The 18,771-nt window shown below is 38.8% G+C and overlaps 3 protein-coding genes across 5 annotated transcripts; 1 reads left to right on the forward strand and 2 right to left on the reverse strand.

Annotated features, from left to right (window-relative positions):
* Positions 1 to 1,723: 1,723 nt before the first annotated feature.
* Positions 1,724 to 11,205, forward strand: LOC111319432 (uncharacterized). Of its 3 annotated transcripts, XM_022922218.2 has the most exons (8): positions 1,724 to 1,881; positions 2,241 to 2,916; positions 4,934 to 5,003; positions 6,081 to 6,217; positions 6,907 to 6,969; positions 7,896 to 7,977; positions 8,431 to 9,551; positions 10,868 to 11,205. In XM_022922218.2, exons 2-8 carry the CDS (start codon positions 2,284 to 2,286, stop codon positions 10,994 to 10,996), a joined length of 2,235 nt encoding a protein of 744 aa, XP_022777953.2. In that variant the 5' UTR covers positions 1,724 to 1,881; positions 2,241 to 2,283; the 3' UTR covers positions 10,997 to 11,205. The 3 variants fall into 3 exon arrangements, with proteins under 3 accessions (XP_022777953.2, XP_022777946.2, XP_022777959.2); XM_022922211.2 differs by lacking the exon at positions 1,724 to 1,881 and having other exon boundaries at positions 1,903 to 2,916; XM_022922224.2 differs by lacking the exons at positions 1,724 to 1,881; positions 6,907 to 6,969 and having other exon boundaries at positions 1,903 to 2,916.
* LOC111319458 (uncharacterized) lies at positions 10,492 to 13,120 on the reverse strand. Its single transcript, XM_022922231.2, has one exon. It carries the CDS (start codon positions 12,547 to 12,549, stop codon positions 11,311 to 11,313), a length of 1,239 nt encoding a protein of 412 aa, XP_022777966.2. The 5' UTR covers positions 12,550 to 13,120; the 3' UTR covers positions 10,492 to 11,310.
* A 3,757-nt stretch (positions 13,121 to 16,877) lies between these two features.
* On the reverse strand, positions 16,878 to 18,762 carry LOC111319168 (uncharacterized). Its single transcript, XM_022921994.2, has one exon. The coding sequence runs from the start codon at positions 18,672 to 18,674 to the stop codon at positions 17,439 to 17,441; it is 1,236 nt and encodes a 411-aa protein (XP_022777729.2). The 5' UTR covers positions 18,675 to 18,762; the 3' UTR covers positions 16,878 to 17,438.
* Positions 18,763 to 18,771: the final 9 nt, after the last annotated feature.

Genomic DNA, 18,771 nt, shown 5'->3' on the forward strand with positions numbered 1-18,771 from the left:
ATAATTTCTTTTGAATTTCTGGGAATGGGGACCTCGGCGGAAATTTTTCATCCAGCACGGCTCCTACTGCATTTTTTCGCAGCCTATTGTTTCTGGGAGAGTAATTATCATCTTGGCAGCACTTATCTCGATGGCACTTTCTTCTAAAAAAAAAAAAATTGTTGCAATCTCTGTTCAACCCTCCTTCAGTCCTTTTCCAAGCTTTGGTCCGACCATGGCGAAGTCACTGAGGAGTTGGGAGCCATGTACAGTCTAAAATAGCATTTTTTGTGTACGACAAGCATGTCAATCATTTACTGAATATTTTATTTAGGACTAGCTGGTTTTTAAATTATCAAATTTAAGAGTAGGGAGAAAATTAGAAGTTAGAACGAGATTACGAGCCTGTCCTAGCTGTGAAAGTTAAAAACTGATCAAGAATTCCAGGTTTTTACTCGCATGCTGAGTTTTCAAAAGCATGACTTAAAATGTCGCACTTACTACGAACCGTGCATAAATTATCTCGTCTCTATAGCTTGAAGTGATCTTAACAGTGATATGTTTTTTAAGGTCAATTAATCGCCCGACTATGTTTAGGTGTTCTTTTTCAAGCAGTATCTGCTGCAAAAATTAGCAACGCAAAGACAGCAAATGAAAAGTAAACTTTTCCTTTCAAGGACCTGCTCGATAAATATAACAAATTTTTTCTTCTCAGTTATAAGTGCTCTTTTGATTTACAGAAGGCAAACCGTTGTCGCGAACACTCGTGTTGTAACCTTTGTTTTGCTAAAGCTGCTCTGTTAAAAAAATAATAATAATCATAGTAACTTAACTATGAATTTAAAAAGAAACTAAGCAGATGATTACTTTAAATTTTCATAAGGTATGGTTCTCACATTTTTGACAAGTTCAGCTTGTGGACGACTAGCACCAGTCTATTTAAGATCGGTTTCGGCGCATGCTCAAGGCGATAAACTTTTGATCCGTGAAATGTCGCAAATTAGTTTCGCGGTCAGCAGTCTTTGTACCAGCTCAATTGAAGGCAGAGGAAATTGGGGGCAAGTGAGGTGATAATTTGTAAACATTTTCTTTTGTAACAATCTCCTTAGTTTAACTTGTGGGGAATTAGAGAAGAAATGCGAATGCTGTTGAAATTAATTTCAGCTTTTCAATCGCTTTTACGAGAGACTAGCTTTACACGCAAATCTAGAGTAGATAAACAATAAAAATGCCACAAGAAAAAAAAAAAAAAATGAGGCACCAGCAAATCGGGAGAACGAGTTTAAGCCAAAATTCATTTTTATTTCATGACTGTGTTATGCACAGATTTGGTTTCAGGTTACAAAAACCAAAATTCTAGAAACTGCGTGTTGAGTGACAAGTGTGGGCGTTAAATTTTGCCATCATTATGTTTCAAATAATGAGTGTTTAAAGATTTGGCGTCTGAGTGATTGGAGCGAGACGCAGATTTCAATCAACAAGCTAAAAAAATCATGATTTTCATTAAAGCTACTTTATCAATTTCAGTGCAAAGATATTTGTTCAAATCAGAGTTATTAAATCGCAAACTTATCGTGAAATGTTTTGATTCATACGAATTTATGGTTGTGTTAATTCATTGAGAGGCAAAAAGATTCTCTCTATGAATTCTAATTGCTTGTACAGTTGGGCAGGTGCCAGACACGACAACGAATCATATTAGCATATATGAAGCAGCTGACAGTTACTTTCAATGCGCCTTGTATTTCAACAGAAAATTTGCATATGGTTTATTGCATTGGACAGAGAAGAAATCAAATTGACAAAAGCTTTTTCATAAGCGAGATTATCCAACCCTTCAGGAAAGTAAAGCTTCATTTTTTAAAACTATACTAATTGTCAAAGAACACACCATTAATCATTGTAAGTATTTTCTGAAACTTTTTGTTTCAACGAAACGCATGTCGCAGTGAAACACTTTGCTTCAAGAATTGTATTATCTCACTCGGCCGGGAAATTTTTATGAAAATATTTGGACTTCTTTAACGCAACCATGTCGTAAAATCATTACCAAAGCGAATATTTTATAGAAAGAGGAATATATTAGTCATTGTAAGGGTCCACGTTTAAGGCGTCACTTGATACGACAATTATTCAAAATTTTCTTCCGTACCTAGTTGATATGCGCATAATTTAGAAAACTGAATCGCAAAGAGAAACAGTATTATCCCTCGCCTGTTTATTTATTCTCGTTCTACTAACTTTTCAATCTCTCGCAACAGATTTGATAGGAAAGTTTTTACTCTTCGTGAAAAGCAATCAGCTATGAACAAGCCTATAGAAAAGACTCAGAAAGTTTTAATGAAAACTTCCAACAAGAGTCGAGGAGGTAAAGACGTCGAGTTTCGTTCGAAAAAACAAAAGAATGAGTTGCATATATTGAAGATGTCACAAGAATGGGATCTAAGAAGACAGCAACGTCGTTTAGATCGACAGAAATGGGTCGAAGAGCGACGGAATCAGAAATTGCCAATATGGCAGCGTGTGGGGAATCTACGGGTGCAGGCAAACGAAGAAGGGATTTTGCATGAAGCTGGCAACCAAAATGTAAACAACAAGGAGCATACCGAAAATTCAAATGAGATAGGCAAAGCTGGTGTTGCTAATAATCATAAACTGGAAGAGAAAGTCAGAAAAACTCTAATAGAGTCTCAAGCTAATGAAAAAGGTGACACGCTTCATGACAAGTCCTCGCCAGGCCCTGAGTTCGTTCGACTGCGACACAGTATAGACCAGAAAAGAGATTCTACGGGCAAAATACAGTTTATTAAATCTGAACAAGTCAGAACAATGAAACAGACGTTTGTGTACAACGTGAAAGCGTTAGAGACATCACATGTATCTACGGCACAAATAAAAGTTCACGGCTCTAACATAGCAGTTAAGAACTCGTCGAAGGTAAGTCAGTTGTTGAATTTGCTACAGTGCTCACACAAGTTTTATTTACACTTTCGTGCGATGTAGACACAAAGATCAATACAGGCTCGTTAATATTTGCATACCAGTTCCTCGTTTCGAAAAGATGATAAAGCGGTTGGAAGAATTATGCGAAAAAAGGGATTGTAAATCGGCGCGTGGTAATGATATTTTGGAGATGTGATGGCTCCTTTGGCATGATGGCAGACTTCAGTCTTTCGCGCAATTAACAGAGTTTTTCCAACTGATAATGAGACTTTTAAGGAAGATGGCACTGGCATTCAAATTTCTTATGAAGTTGAATTTCGCCATAACAAATATTTCCTCAAAGTAACGTCTCGGACGAAATATGATATTCGCGCCGTCGAAAATGCAGAGGGAAATTAAAACTGAAAAAAAAACCACTCATTTAATTTTCTTCCCTTTTAGTCCTGAAATAACTGAATTAAGATATTTTTAATATAATGACTGTGATTTTTTTTTTATTTTTTTGATAAATCAACTTTTCCTCTTCTTTTTTCACGGGCGGGTCAAAATATATCTGTTTGCTTCAAGTTAGGATGAAATGAAGAGTTGTTTAATTTGCTGTTTTCCAATGCAAAGAACACTATCTTAGGCAAGATGTCACGTTATATGCTATAAAAAGCTTGCGTTGCCTCAATTTTCTCAGAACATTTTCGGTTAAAAATGCTTTGATTATACTGATAATCAGGTTTGTAAAACTTCAATTCGGAGAAAAGATAACTATTGAGAAACAATACGTTCTCACAGCATATCAAATAGTAGGCTCGTCAACTATTATCGTGGGGATTTTTTGATTGGGTACAAAAATCAATTGGTTTTACAAAGCTTTAAGTTTCTTCCTCAATCTTCCGGAGATATCCGAACACTTCCGAAGATACTTGACAAAGCCCTAATTTGAGATGATTCGCTCTGGTAATTTTGAACTCCGATAGAAAACTGATAGGGAAAATTTCGTCTCAAAAAGAATGAATCTCTCGTTGGCTTTAATGAGAAGTAATTTATTTTTCACCATCTGTCAAATTGTCAAATTTGCTAATTTCAGTCGGCTCTGGAAACAATTTTAAAACAAAAAAGACAAAGAAACTTTATATCAACCTTCTCCTACATTTAGGTCGAGTTTAAATGTAATGTGTGAAACATTGGTCAACAAGGGTTGGAAAATGGCATCCAGTACTTAAAAAAGTTACCTTTATTTACTGTTGGTTGTGTCTATAGTACAAAGGCTAGTAGGGCTGAGTAAATCAATGAAAAAAATTATAAAAAATAACAGCACAACAAGGTCAGGAGGAAAACCAGCTGTTAGCTTCACAAAAGCTTTGCTTAAGACTCGAAGGTCCTCGAACTCTGGGACCTCCAGTTTGGGATAGGCCATTTCCGAATTACGTTTGGCCTCTTTTTCAAAACGAGGCCTGGTGCTCAACCATACGTATGAAAAATAGTTTAATTTGCATGTGAATGAAAACTTATTACCATACGAAAGGATGAGCACCAGGACTCGCTTTGAAAAGGAGGCTAAAGGCAATTCGAAAATGGGCTATTGCAACGCAGCCAACTACTTGACCGGGATTTTTTTTCGACGTTTTCTTCGGAAATCCTGAAGAAATGTAAAAAAAATGTGGGGTGCGAATTAGGAGAATTCTTCAAGCTGAAAATAATCAGTGTATGTAAATGCATAATTTACTCCAACAAATCAACGTCTTTGTCTGTTTTTATTTTTCACTAATTAGTTAACGATTCTATAAACCTACCCGAAATTTGCCCTCTTTCCTGCGAAAAGCAGTACTCAAACAATTTATTTACTAGCGCGGTTTATTCATAAAATTTTGAACGTATTTTTGACATTCCTTCTTCGATACCAAAGTCACATGTGGTGCATTGTACGAGTTGAAAACATCCATATCAACATTAATTACTTGAGGATTTTTTGCCGAATCTTACAGATTATCGTTAACATTTTTTTTTTTTTTTTTTGCAGTCTCCAACAGCTAACGATAACGATAATTATGAAGAGCAGCATTATGAGAGAAAAATAGTCCCGGAGAAAGGTAAATAGATGGGATAAATTTTCTTGCCATGCATTGACATCATTCCTTTCATAATTACTCTGTTACGGTGTCAACGTGGTAACAGTATACTTGCCCACTTCCATTTGTTGTGAGCCTTCATCGCCGCACAATAGCTATCTCAACAAAAGGAATCTTTAAGGAACGGATCAATCTTATTCCACAATTTAAAACTATCCTCCTTTTACGGAGTGGGAACTTTTCATATATGGCAGAAACATACTGTATCAAAGAAATCTTGGTTTTTTTACCATTTATAATAAAATTCGGCAATTTCCCGTTGGGAAGTTCCATTGGAGAATGGTGTGTTCCATTTAAATGAGGCCTTATTCGTTTGCAGGCCCCTCTCTGCTGCTCCATTTTAGCGTAAAATATCTCCCGCGAAAATTCAAAATATGCTTGTTATCTGCGTATGTTGTTATGAGAAGTCTTACATCTGTATCTTCCCATCGGTCCAAAATTTTCAACGACCCTGCTTCACCGTGGTCGGTTACACTTGCCGAAGGCCTAGTTGAAACGGAAGAAATGGTAGCTGGAAACAAAGAATTTCAAAAATTCTTACAAATTTATACAGACACCTTAGAGAGCTAAGCGACATAATTTTTATGCCAGATACACTTGCTCTCAAAGAGCTCCAGGTACAAATTCTGTTAAAAGAAAAAAACTGTGCGCTACAAATTCTATTCACCATTCAAACATGAGCCGCTATCATGGTGAAGTAAATTTTGTAAATCCGAAGCTAGAAAACGGCGCACTGAACACTCGTACACCTGAGCGCACGCCGTTTTGACTGACGCAAAAATACGAGAGGGGTCTGGCAGCGAAAATGACCGTGAAAGGCTTGGAACTGGTGAAAAACGTGGAGGATCAATAAATGGAACACAAAATTTCCACAGGAAAATTTCCACCGGGAAAATGGGACTACCTTTTCAGAATTTCCGTTTTTCCCAGGAATTTTCTAGTGGGACAAACCGAAAAAACGTTTACCATTTACATCCCAACCGGAATTTCCGGGAATTTGTGGTAAATGATAAACAACCCTTGTTTCCAAATTTGCAGAAACCAAACCAGCCCCCAGTCCTAAAAGAGTTGATGGTTCTGTTGCCATTCAAAAAATACCGACAGGGGAAGGGGTGCGGAAAGAGAGGAAACGAAAATTAGAGGTGGGAATGACAGATGAGGAGACAAGACTTATGGTGAGTTTGTTGAATGTAATTTCTCTAAAAACAAACAAAAAAACAAAAAACGCCATGAATTTGTTTGTAGACAGTTGATTGAACGATCTTTTCTTGCTTGTATACAAAACCTGAATGTATTACAAGTGACGCACCAAAATTTAGTAAATGCCAATACCCTTTTTGAAAATTTGAATACAGAAATTGGAAACCAAGCATTTATCTCGAGTCAAGTCTTAAGCCTCATAGTTGATGAAATGTTTCGTTTGTTATTAAATAAATACATTGGCGATCATCTGTCCTAAATTTGTGCAAAAAATGTAAGGAACTGGCGAAATATTTGGAAAACTACATGAATAAACTGTTCGACGTCCACTTGATTCTAAAGCTTCGGTTAAGTATTCAATTTCGCTTTAATATCTGTTTAAAGGCTTTTGAAAAATTCTTACTTCGAAAAGGGACAGAAATGCCAAAGTTTCGTACCATCTGGTGATGTACAAAGAAAAGCTAAGAAAACAATTTTTCTTCTGAGTGATGTGATATTGGAATAAAATTTTTGATTTGGTATTATTAAACCTGGGTTAATGTGCACTTAATCATTCGAAAGTGCTACATACAGCTCAACTGTCACAAACTACCGCGGCCTTAAGCTTCTTTATGATAGCATTTGTATATTAAGGGTGACGAAAGCTATCTACTTTTAATCTTAGCCTAAACTTATGTGCGTCGATAAACCAACAACTCTGGAGAATATTTATGAAAGAGAAAACAATGTAAGTCTAAACAATTTATTGCCAGCCAGGAGTAATTTATTTATATCTCTATATATATATATATATTTAGTATAATTTCGGAGCTGAGCAAAGAGTTTCCAGCAATCTGATTGGTCGAGCGGTTCCTTATATGACGCTATATAAACCGCTCCAAGCGGTTTATATAAAATGTTAAAATAAAATGTTAAAAAATGTTACTAAAATGTTATGATTTTAGAAATTTCTCTGTTGTTCAGCTCTGAAATTATACTAAAACAATTATTCGCCTCAGGTTCGGTGAATATTGTCAAACAATCTCCTCGACTTCGTCTCGGGGATTATTCGACGATATTCACCGAACCTGAGGCGAATAATTGTTAAATATAGATAGATATAGAAAGTTTTACAAAATGCGAGGATGGACAACTTCCGACGTTTCGGTCATATAGATAGGGAATTTAACTGATGAGTGGACCAACTTCTTGTCGGTCTACGAAACAGACCTGTTTGAAAGTCCATATGTAACTTTATTGAGCAGAAAAACATTGTTATTACCGCTCCATTACTGTTAAGCACTATTCTGGATTTATCAGTGTGGAACTTACCAGAAGATATATATATATAAGTTATATACTTATCAACGTTGTTTTCTCGGTTTGTACTGTAACTTACGGACCGGGTTTTTTTCGCTCGGATTTATGACTCAAATGCGAAGTGCGCGAACCACACCTTAACTGAAATAGAAAACCGGTGACTGCGATCCATTCCCCAATAATTCAGTCTGCCCCGTGATATCTAGTCCTCATTGGCATCTCAGCAAAGATTTGAAAGTTGAGATATTTTCTGTGAGCATAGTAACTTGATGGTCATGGTAACATCTTTTCATGATTTCCTTTAGTAAAGAGTTTAAGGTAAATAGATTGACTATTTTTATCTTTTCTTTTTAGCCTATCACCACCACAACGTCCTCCAGCATTTCTCATTCAATGGTGCACCACATTCAGGGAGACCTGGACACTAGCGTTAAAGGTTAGCATATAGTCTATGACGAGGTTTCGTTACAATTTTGTCCTGCCGGACGCCAAGATTAAAATAACATTGTTATAAACAAGCTCTCGGATAAATTAACGGGAAGCCCGACAGTCAAATTAACGACACGAGATGAATTAATTAGAGGGGAAAGAGACCATGGCTTAATAGCCTCCCGTAGGAGATCGAGAACTTCTTTGAAGACAGCACGTGATAAAGCTGTATCATATAAACCAGTAGAGGGGCTAGGCTTTTGATAGACTTATAAAAGTTACGTGACCTTGTGTTGTGTCACTTAGCGTTACGTTACTTTTCGTTGCGATACGTAACGTTAATTTACCTCACTTTTTGCCGCGCTTTTTCCATACCTTCCTTTCTTAGCCTTGCCTTGCCAAAAATTTACATGAATCAATGTAAAACTTGCCAGAATGATTTTCATTTTACTTTGAACAGGCGAGAAAAGTGTGCCTCAGATAAAACAATGCTACTCTTTGCTGGACCGAGGAGAAGACGAAAACGCCTTCTTCGTGAAAACGCCACAAAGCAAGTCCACCCCAGTCGCAGTTGCCTTGACGACACCAGTTGTGACTACCACCGCGCCTTTCACTGCCAAAGGACAAGCGTCATTGCCATCTGTTACTCCAGACCCCGGATGTTTAGTTTACCTGTCAAATTCAACGGTGCAAACGCACTTGCCTGGCGTCACGCGGCATCCTCGGTCTGGTTACCTAGTCCCTGTGTATAAGACGAACAAAAGAGAGCCAGCCTATACATTTTTACCAGCAACCTCTCAGCATTCTCACAGGGCGAGAGACAACTTAAGCCCGGAGGGCCACTTGTCAAATCGCAAAAGGGATGATTGTGTGTCAGTTGGAAGCACAAGCACGCCGATGTCGTACCCCTTTCCACATTCCAAGCCCTGTGCAAGGGAGACACATGGTGCGTGCACCAGCGCTGGTAGCAAGGGAAAGGTAATTCACCCTCCACAATCACAACCCTCTTTGTACAGGGAAAGTGTGTCGTTGAATGCAAGAGCTCTCTCAAGTTACGAGTCAAGCAGTAGCAGCGCAGCTGTCACGCTAACGAACACATCGCAAATGGATCCACTTTACGTAAACGGTGCTCTTCCAGGCGGTGAAGGAAAGCCTCATTTGCCCAACCGTACACACACCTACACGCAACATCACAGAACAGGTCCTCACGTTGGCCCCTTACGAATAATAAAAGATGAGAGAACTGACAGTCCAATGGCCTCAGATGATAAATGTTCCGCCGTCCCTTCTGAGAAATTCCACTACCCGGCTATTTGCCGTACACCGGACTCTGCGCCGAGTCAAACGCCAACCACACAAGATGCCATCTTTAATCCAATGTCCATTTATGTTAGGCCTAGGTTGGTACCCAGGGAGGTGGTTTCAGTAGGTCATGGGTCAGAACCCAGCCCCCCACTAGTGGAGTATATAAAAACTGATGCAATCTGCGAGAAGGAGTTGACAAAATGGGACGCAAAGAACGTGCGAGATTTTATCGCTGCAACAGACTGTAAGGATAAAGCAGAACTTTTTCTGGAAGAGGTTTGTATCTGTCCAAAGAACTTTGTTTTTTTAATATCGTCTGTTACGTTAAAAGTATGCTTTCTAAAAATGGAAAGTTTCCTCTCTTGACTAGTTTACGGAGATTTCAAAAATGAAAAAAAAAATTCAAATCTGTTAACAAGCAGCCCGGAGGTCCATATAGTGCCTTTGAATGGTTGTTATATATACCAAAAAATTGCGTATTGACCACTTTCAAAAATGGCTGCCAGATTAATATTCTTTTGTTTAAATTTAAATAAGCCTTTCTGGCCTTGCTTGAGATAATGTATTCTTTTGAATTTTGTACTGGAGAACGAGGCCAGAAAGGCTAGTTTGAATTTAGACAAAAGAATATTAATCCGCCAGCCATTTATGAAAGTGGTCTATTAGCCTATCAGAATTGATCACTACGGATCTTAACACAGTTCTTCATGAAAATGAGAAGATCTTCGAGGATCTTCTGCAGGGTCTGCAACTTTCTTTGAAGCGAACCTATCTTGAATTCGAGAATAATAACGCACTTTCGTAAGTGTAGTAAAGGCTACCTGATAAACCCTCCCCCCCCTCCACCCTAACAAAAAAACCTTTTTTAAAATACAAGTCTAGATCTTTTTTGATTGTTTTTGTCTTCCACACAACCATTTTATTTTTGGTAGGAACTTGTAACTTAAGTATAAGAACTAGACAAGAAAATTCAAATCACGAAAGAATACTTTGTTGGCCTTTTGAAAATTTCCCTGGAAAGTCACAGCTAAGCTTTAGCTCGATACACTAGACCCAGGTTCATTCTTGTTCGTGTACAAACAAAACAAAAGTGAGGCATTCATAGCAAACGAAACGACACAAAAATACTGATTGATAACTTAGCATAGGAAGGGAAAAAGAAGTTGCTTAAGAAAAGATAATGAGAAATTGCAAACAAAGATAGTTTAAACCCAAGTCATACAATCTGCGATGATTTATTCCAAAGTACAAGAAAAACTGCGATTAAGAGGAAATAGTAAACATAACAAATACAATAACATTTAATGAGATAAGCTCCAGCCATCTATTGTCTTTGTGTCAAGGGGTCGCTCGCTTGAGAACTGGATACGAGTGAAAAATCGATTCACAAGGGTGTGCCACTGCACGGCTAGAACCTTTAACCCCACATACTTCCCACGAAACTCATCCTCAGGGGCTTTTCCCTTGAAATTCAGTGGAAAAAAGCCCACGAAACGAACTTGGCTTCCCACAAAAAGTAAGCTGGGAATAGTTTTCAGGTTGTATTTTCATATGGCAACTAATATGCATTTGTCTTTTCTTCCATTACGCAGGAGATCGATGGCAAAGCTTTGCTCTCACTTTCACCGGAGATGTTAATGAAAGGAATGAGCCTAAAATTGGGCCCAGCTGTAAAACTTTACAATCATATCGTCAATCTCAGAACGGCATTGTTGATTTAGATTATTACACTTCTTTTGTCTTCGCGAAAAGATTATTGTACTCTTTTGAAAGCCATTCCTTATTACGTGGAAGTGAAGGTTGATCCAAATCAGTCGGTATTCAGTTGTTGATATTCGTACGTGCTACTTATTTTGGATTTTTGTACTATGATTCATACGTGATTATTAATTGGTAATTAAAGAAAAACAGAAGCTAAACAATACACAAACTGTGTGAAATCGTTACTCTGATTACCGGGACAACAATAATCCACTTCCGTTTTTCGCTCAAAAGCCACGAGGATCACTCTGATGATATTTTGTTTCTCTCTGAATCACAGAACTTTCACACCAATCCCACACATTGCAATGAGCGTTGAAAACCACGCAAAATTGGAGCCAAAAGTGACCCCACCTGCTCGGAAGCCACAGTCAGTGTACTGTGCATATTGAATAAACAGAGCCAGTTGAGCGCGGCTACGGAATGGGTGTCCTGAATCCCACTCTTCATTGGAAGTAATGTTAATTTCTTTGAGCATTTGATTGCATCTTGCAGTCACTGATGCAGCGCAGTAGCTAGGGTAGATAAACGCATACAATAAGATTACAGTCGAACTGACTTTAGTGAAAACAAAGCATCCTGCGCCAAGTGTTTGGTAATACCCTACCATGTCTGCAACATAAACAACTGCTGCTACAGCCAGAAGAAACCAGTGAATTAAAAACCACAGCTTTAAGGAGTTAGAAGTACAGAAAAGCTGTTCACAAAGATGTTTATGAATGCGTATGATGTCATCTAAACTGCTGTTGATAGAGTTTCGGATTTCCGCGAAGCATGATGTCACGCAATCCTTCATTGCGTTAGTGATTAAAGAAAATATATAACAACTAGTTAGTATTGCCAGCATGGGAATAATGCGCAAGGAGACTACTAGTTTATCAATTGAAATTCCTTTAAAAGTCAAATTAATCCAAACAATCCCGATCATGAGGGCCAAACCAAACAGGAGCATAGTGCAATTCAGAGTGGTCCAGAATGACCGCCCGGCAGTAGAGTAAGCCTCCTCTAGTGTCACGCAATTTGCAGTGTGACGCTTCATGGTCGAATTCCACATACACCAGAAGAAAGCCGCGTTAGACATCAGTCCAGCGAGGCAGGTCACCAAGGATAAAATGCTGTTCAATTCAACTCCTGGTAAAAAAGCAAGGACGGGTATGTTATGAGTTGATGACGAGTTTTGGGACCCATTCCGACACATCCATCGATCAAAGGAAGTATCATAATGACCACAAAGAAAAGCGTAATATACGGCTTTAAAGACATAGCATATATCCACAAATAACACAACTATTGCCATTATAACATGTAATCCTTTGCTGGGGTTCCAGAATCCCACAGCATGCGCCATGCCCCTTAGAAACACGCCAGAACAAAACAGGTTCTTTGTTTTCTTGAGGAAACTAGTTCCGCTTGCGTCGTTGGAAGGGCTACTTCTGTTCGAAGACTCATCAGATGATATTTCTGAAGATATCAGAACCACAAATTCCTCGTTCCGGTTACTTCCTTGCTCCATCACACAAAGAGAACTTAAAAACTCCGTGTAGTAGTGTTTCGGGAGACAAGCTTTGTCGTATGGCTGGCGATCACGCGATGCGGGCTTGTCTAAGGAGTCGAATGCTTACCAGGCGGTGTGTGCACTCTGACTGCGTTGCATCATGGTCGTAAAACAAAAATTGAGTAATTTGCATCTTGACGCGTTGGAGTGAACATCTTTGTCGGCAGCGAGATACGGCGTGAATATACGTGGATTTTAATGGAGGTTCACTGTCTGTTGCCATTCCTTCGAAAGTTAAAACGTTTGACGGGCCTGTGCGCCTCCAGTCATTTCTCCGTGACGAATTCGTTCTTAGAAGGCAACTGACGTTATTTAGAAATATTTCATCACGGGGAGCCCAGACAAGCGACGAGTCTGGTTGTTTATTCGAAATATAAAGGAATGTATGGGAGAATATTGAAGTCTTATTATCGTAAACTCGTATCATGAAATGTCTGAGTTAAAGCTCAAAATAAATGTAAACCTACCTCACTTGCTGTGTATTGTCGTTTCCGTGGCTCTAAATGGCGTATTTGAGCGATTTGGTGGGTTTTGCGTCGACTGTTACTGTAACAGTCGACGCAAAACCCTGGGCTCCCTGTGATTTCATCTGCCTAAGAATCTCGACACAAATGGCAACAGTTACACTCACAACCGATGGCGGGATGAATTATTTCAAAGTCAGTAATAATATTCCTGTACGCGAGTTATTCAACTGTGAATTGACCTAATGACTTGCAAACGCCTCCCGTTTGCTCAATTGGTTAGAGCGCTGGACTGTTGTGCGGGAGGTCGAGGGTTCGAGCCCCGGCCGGACTAACACTCATGGTCTTAAAATAACTGAGGAGAATGTGCTACCTTTCTGTAATATCAAGAAATGGATAGACATTCTAGTCTTCTCGGATAAGGACGACTAAACCGTAGGTCCCGTCTCCTGCATCTATTTATTAGATAATTTGATTAGGCAGTGGATTCGTTAAAGAACCCACATCACGAGATTACTGTGATGTGGTCTGGCCTGTTTACTGGGAATTGGGGGGAGGGGAATCTGTAAAAATTCGCCTTTGTTGATTGTAAAATGCCATTGGCAGTCTGGTAAAGTCCTCCGCACAGTGTTGTAAAGCGCCTTGAACATTGGATAAGAGCACTATAGAAATAAAAGTTATTATTATTTTAAAAATACTCAACTTTATTTAAAACCACCAAAAATATTTACAAAAGTTTGATAAAAACTCTAAAAATCGAAAAACACATTAAAATGTCCATCAGAAGCTAAGAAAAACACTCCTCGTCTACGTTTACTTCTCGAGATTTTCGATAATAATAAAGATGATAATAATGATAACAATTTTTGAGTTATTTTTTGAGTTATTTTTTTAAAAAAAATAACTATATGTTAGCGTATAGATTGGTGTATTGTGGTGTAGTGTAATCTGATCAGCGCAATTTGGTGTATCTCTAAGCAATCTGATTGGCGCATCTTTTTTTTGGTGTATCTCAACGCAATGTGATTGGCCCAATCTTTTGGTGTATCACAAACCAATCAGATTGTAGTATTTTTCGATGTTGCACCAATCAGAGTGTTCTCGCTAATTTGTGGTTTGACAGGTCTTCAAATTTCAGCGAATCAACGCTTGAGTCGTAGAGAGCGGTTCGCGAATTAAGGAAATGTATCAGTCGTGTTGGGAAAGTGGTGGAGTTGTGATCGTTGTACGACTACGCTTATTCTTCCTTCTGAAGGAGACTGAGTGGAATATGAGAAAAATTTTGAATCAAATATTACTTCAGATGTTGATAGGAGCAACTTCAGGATATTTCATTGCTATATATGAGTTCATCAGCGATTCCAATTTTGAATTTCGCTCAAGGAACGAGGTAAGATGACATCTACAAGAGTTGTAAGACCATCTATTCAGTGTAATGGCTCATGTCCTTCGTGAGGATTTTATCGCTATGCCGGATCTGTCTGGATTTGAAAGGTCGTCAGGAAACTTTTTCTACCGATTAGCGAGTTAAAACGTGCATGTTTTGTGTACCGCTCCTTCACTTACGATACACCGTCAGCTGGAGGCCTAACACGAATTTAGCGTTATAGCGTGTTGTTTCGGAAAGGCTAGTTTTATTGACTCTGGTAAATCTTGCGCAAGATATTTGCGTAAATCATATTTTATTGATAATCTTTTTTTTTTGCCAAATGGTTGTTCTTTTAGCAGCGGTTGAAACGACCACCAAGTTACATTTACTTTCTGCGTCGACTGCCATGTTACATATCCGTTTCTTTGCTTCTTAAAGTCCTCCATGAATTAAATATTGTTTAAACGATACTTTCCCGTTACAATTGCGTGTTACTTTTTACTCGCCAGTATGGATTAGATTATTTTAGATGAAATGCCATTTTCCAGTAAACAACGCAAATTTTATGACATAAATCTACCTCAATGAAAAATATTTCACAAGGGACAGAATGGTACGGTCGGTTAATTTTCCACGCAACTCTCACGTGCTTAGACGTTTTCTACCAATAAAATTCGCTTATAGCTAACCTGGACTTTACCCCATTGCGTGTCAATTTCCTGTAAACAACCTACATTTTATCACGTATTTCGCACGCACAGGACAAAGTCCAGACAGGCACCAACCAATCAAGTAGCCCACCCTATTATCCTTTGAAGAATGATACTTTCTCTTGGTTCAATCTACTTTCACTTGTTCGAAGAACGGAGACTGGAAAATATCTTTGTCCAGAGGCTGTAAGAGATAAAATAGAGCTTTCCACTGCAAAATTATATGGTAAAGTATTTTGAGGCAACCATCTGTTACTGAACAAGAAGCTACACGGAGCCTATATTTGGGCCGGATTTGTGGATCAGCGGATTGAATTGAATTGGTTCGAATTGAGGGCTTTGCTGTTTTAGTAAAATCGCTGTCGAGTGCTTTTCATGGTTTGTCAACATGGAGAGTTATGGAGGCTAAGACTTCGGAACAAGTTGATGCCATCCATGACAATTTGGAATTACTAAAATCGCTGGAGGAAAGGCGGGATCACTAAATAAAAAGTTGTATTTAAACGCGATGACTTTATTTACAAGGATTTCTCTTGCTTACATCTAATAACAAACCTTTCAAGTTTTTTTTTGCCTCGGAACGATATATCACAGAAGGCATTTTATAGACCTCAAGTTTTTTGACTGATTGAAATTAAAGGTATGTGGCAGTGACTTCCACAAGTTTTTTTTTTTTTGGTCTGAGAAGTACAATTGTTTTGTTCGCAATATTTATTTACGGATGGTTTCAATCGCCAACGTTTACATAAGATGGTTGTATTACTGTTCCCAAGGGTTGTTGTTTTCATCAGTACGTTAACAATAGTAGTGATTCAAAGTATTAGGTTTGTACTTTAAATAAATATATTTAAGTTCACTCGAAAGATGAGTATAAACTGTAACAAGCCTATCGTTGATGCGCGGCTAGTACTTCAAATCTGACTGACACTCGATGCTAAAACTCAACCTCGTTCCCTGGATATGCCACCACATTACTTTACGCCGATTAAAAACTGCACGCTATTGTGCATTTTCTTGCACAGGAAAAACCAAACAGAATTTCTGATTCTGGCCCTTAATGGTCAGAATAATAACTAGGACTTTGTCTCTGACGAAGGAACAGCAATAAGCACAATTTTAACCTACGAGCAGGTTGTTGTTTAGTCTCGTCATGCAATATTGGAGAGAGAGATAGCGTTGCGTGACAAGTTCAAATTAGGGCTGTGGAGGGGACTGCAGGAAGCGTTGTACCAATGCAGTTTATTTTTGCCAACAATTATTCAGACACCAGCATCAGTTATATGGTGTCCCATTTCAACCTACGTATCCAAAAAAATAACTCCTGCATGCGTAGCATGCCCATGTTTTTGTTTAAGGCAAGAATGGCGACCATGACTTTCTCGGAGACCTTTTCTCGTGAGCCATTTGCTCGCGAAAGTGAACTTTTTCCCTTAGGCTGGAAAGAATTAACAGTTCCTGTTCATATTGCCCACACCCTCCAGGCAAGGTCCAAATTACCCACCCCCAGGTACAGACGTCAGTCAAATGCCCGTGGGTTGCCCCTGGTTGGGGGGGAGGGGGATGTTGAACCTTGTAACTGATAGGTGCATGAGAAGATTTGTGTGGATAAGAGCAGAGCTTTAATGACGTCACGGTTTCTCGTTTATTGCTTTGACAGTTCACGGAAAAGATCGTTTGCTGATCGCTTCCGTAATCACTCGTGGAATTTCTTTCGAGCTTCGTTTCAAAACGGAAAGAGACATGTTGACCTTTTATGCTTTATTACGCTTTAGAGTGAAGATAAACTGAACAAATTTACCCAGGAATGATTTTGATTAGGATTAATTTATGAACTAATACCAACATCTAACTAACATCTTATATATTTCAGCATAACTTAGATGTTTTTTCAGCAGAAAGACTTAAACAGTTGTAAATATTCTCTCTATGGATGCATCGAAAGGTCAGAGTACTGCCTCTTTTTGACTATTTTGTGTTTATGCTATTATTCTGCCTAACAAATAGTTGTGGTCATCAAAAAAAAAAAAAAAAAAAAAAATTCAAAACAAACTCAATTTAGGGTTTGAGTGTCCAACGTCGATGACAGACCGTTAGTAAGAAAGTTGTTATGCAAGTCTTAAGATCACCACAATGATATCCTCTTTCAGAAAATGAAAATGAGGCGAGATCGGTTTTGTTTTTAGCCAACAATCGTTACTCCTATTACTAGAACAATAGTAATCCACTTCCCTACTTCGCTCTGAAGCCACGACGCAAAGTACAGCAACGACGCAGCTCAACAAGGTCGAACCGAAAGCTTCTGAATCACAGAACTTTGACACCCACTCCACACATTGCAATGAGCGTTGAAAACCACGCAAAATTGGAGCCAAAGGTGACCTCGCCTGCTCGGAAGCCACAGTCAGTGTACTGCGCGTATTGAATGAACAGAGCCAGTTGTGTGCGGCTACGGAATGGGTGTCCTGTTTCCCACTCTTCATTGGAAGTCATATTAATTTCCTTGAGCATTTGATTGCATCTTGCAGTCACTGATGCAGCGCAGTAACTAGGATAGACGAACGCATACAAATAAATTACACTGATAAGAGTAACTTGGTAGAAATTATACCACCCTGTAGCATTTTTTTGAAAAAACTCCACCATGTCTGCCACATAAATTACAGCTGTTACAGCCAATAGAAACCAGTGAATCAAAAACCACAGCTTTAAGGAGTCAGAAGTAGAGAAGATCTGCTCACAAAGATGTTTATGAATGTGTATGATGTCATCTAGGCTGCTGTTGATAGAGTTTCGAATTTCTGCGTGGCATGATGTCACGCAATCCTTCATAGCATTAGTGATCAAAGAAAATATAAAACAACTAGTTAGCGTTGCCAACCGGGGAATGATGCCCAGAGAGATTGAAAGGTTATTTATAAATAGTCCATCAAATATCAAATTAAACCAAACAATCATCAGCACGAGGGAGAGAGCAAACAGGAGCATAGTGCAATTCAGGCGGACCCACAATGAACGCCCTACTGAGGAGTAAGCCTTCTCTAGTGTCATGCAATTTGCAGCGTGATTTTTCATGTTCCACATACACCAGAAGAAAGCTGCATTAGACATCAGCACAGCGAGGCAGGCAACCGAGGATAAAACGTTGATCAATTCAATTCCATGTAAAAAAGCAAGTATGGATATGTTATGAGTTGATGATGAGTTTTGGGATACATTTGGACACATCCAACGATCGAGGGGCGTTTTAAAATGGCCGCAAAGAAAAGCGTAGTACACGGCTTCAAAGAGGAAATAAACATCCAGAAATAGCACGATTACTGCCATTATAGCACGTAATCCTTTGCTGGGATTCCAGAATCCCACAGCATGCGCTAAGCCCTTTAAAAACACGCCAGAACAAAACAGGTTCTTCGTTTTCTTGAGGAGACTGTCACTTGCGTCGTAGGAAGGGCTACTTCCGTTCGAAGACTCGCAACATAATCTTTCCGAAGATGTTAGATCCACGAATTCCTCATTCTGGTCGAGGCCATGCTCCATCATATAAAGAAGACTTAAAAACTTCGCGCGCTAGTTTTTCTGGAAGCAAGCTTTGTGAGAAGCCCAATGACGATTTCTAATGATCACGCGATGCGAGCTC

Source organism: Stylophora pistillata, chromosome 6 (assembly GCF_964205215.1).
Source record: "Stylophora pistillata chromosome 6, jaStyPist1.2, whole genome shotgun sequence".
NCBI lineage: Eukaryota > Metazoa > Cnidaria > Anthozoa > Scleractinia > Pocilloporidae > Stylophora > Stylophora pistillata.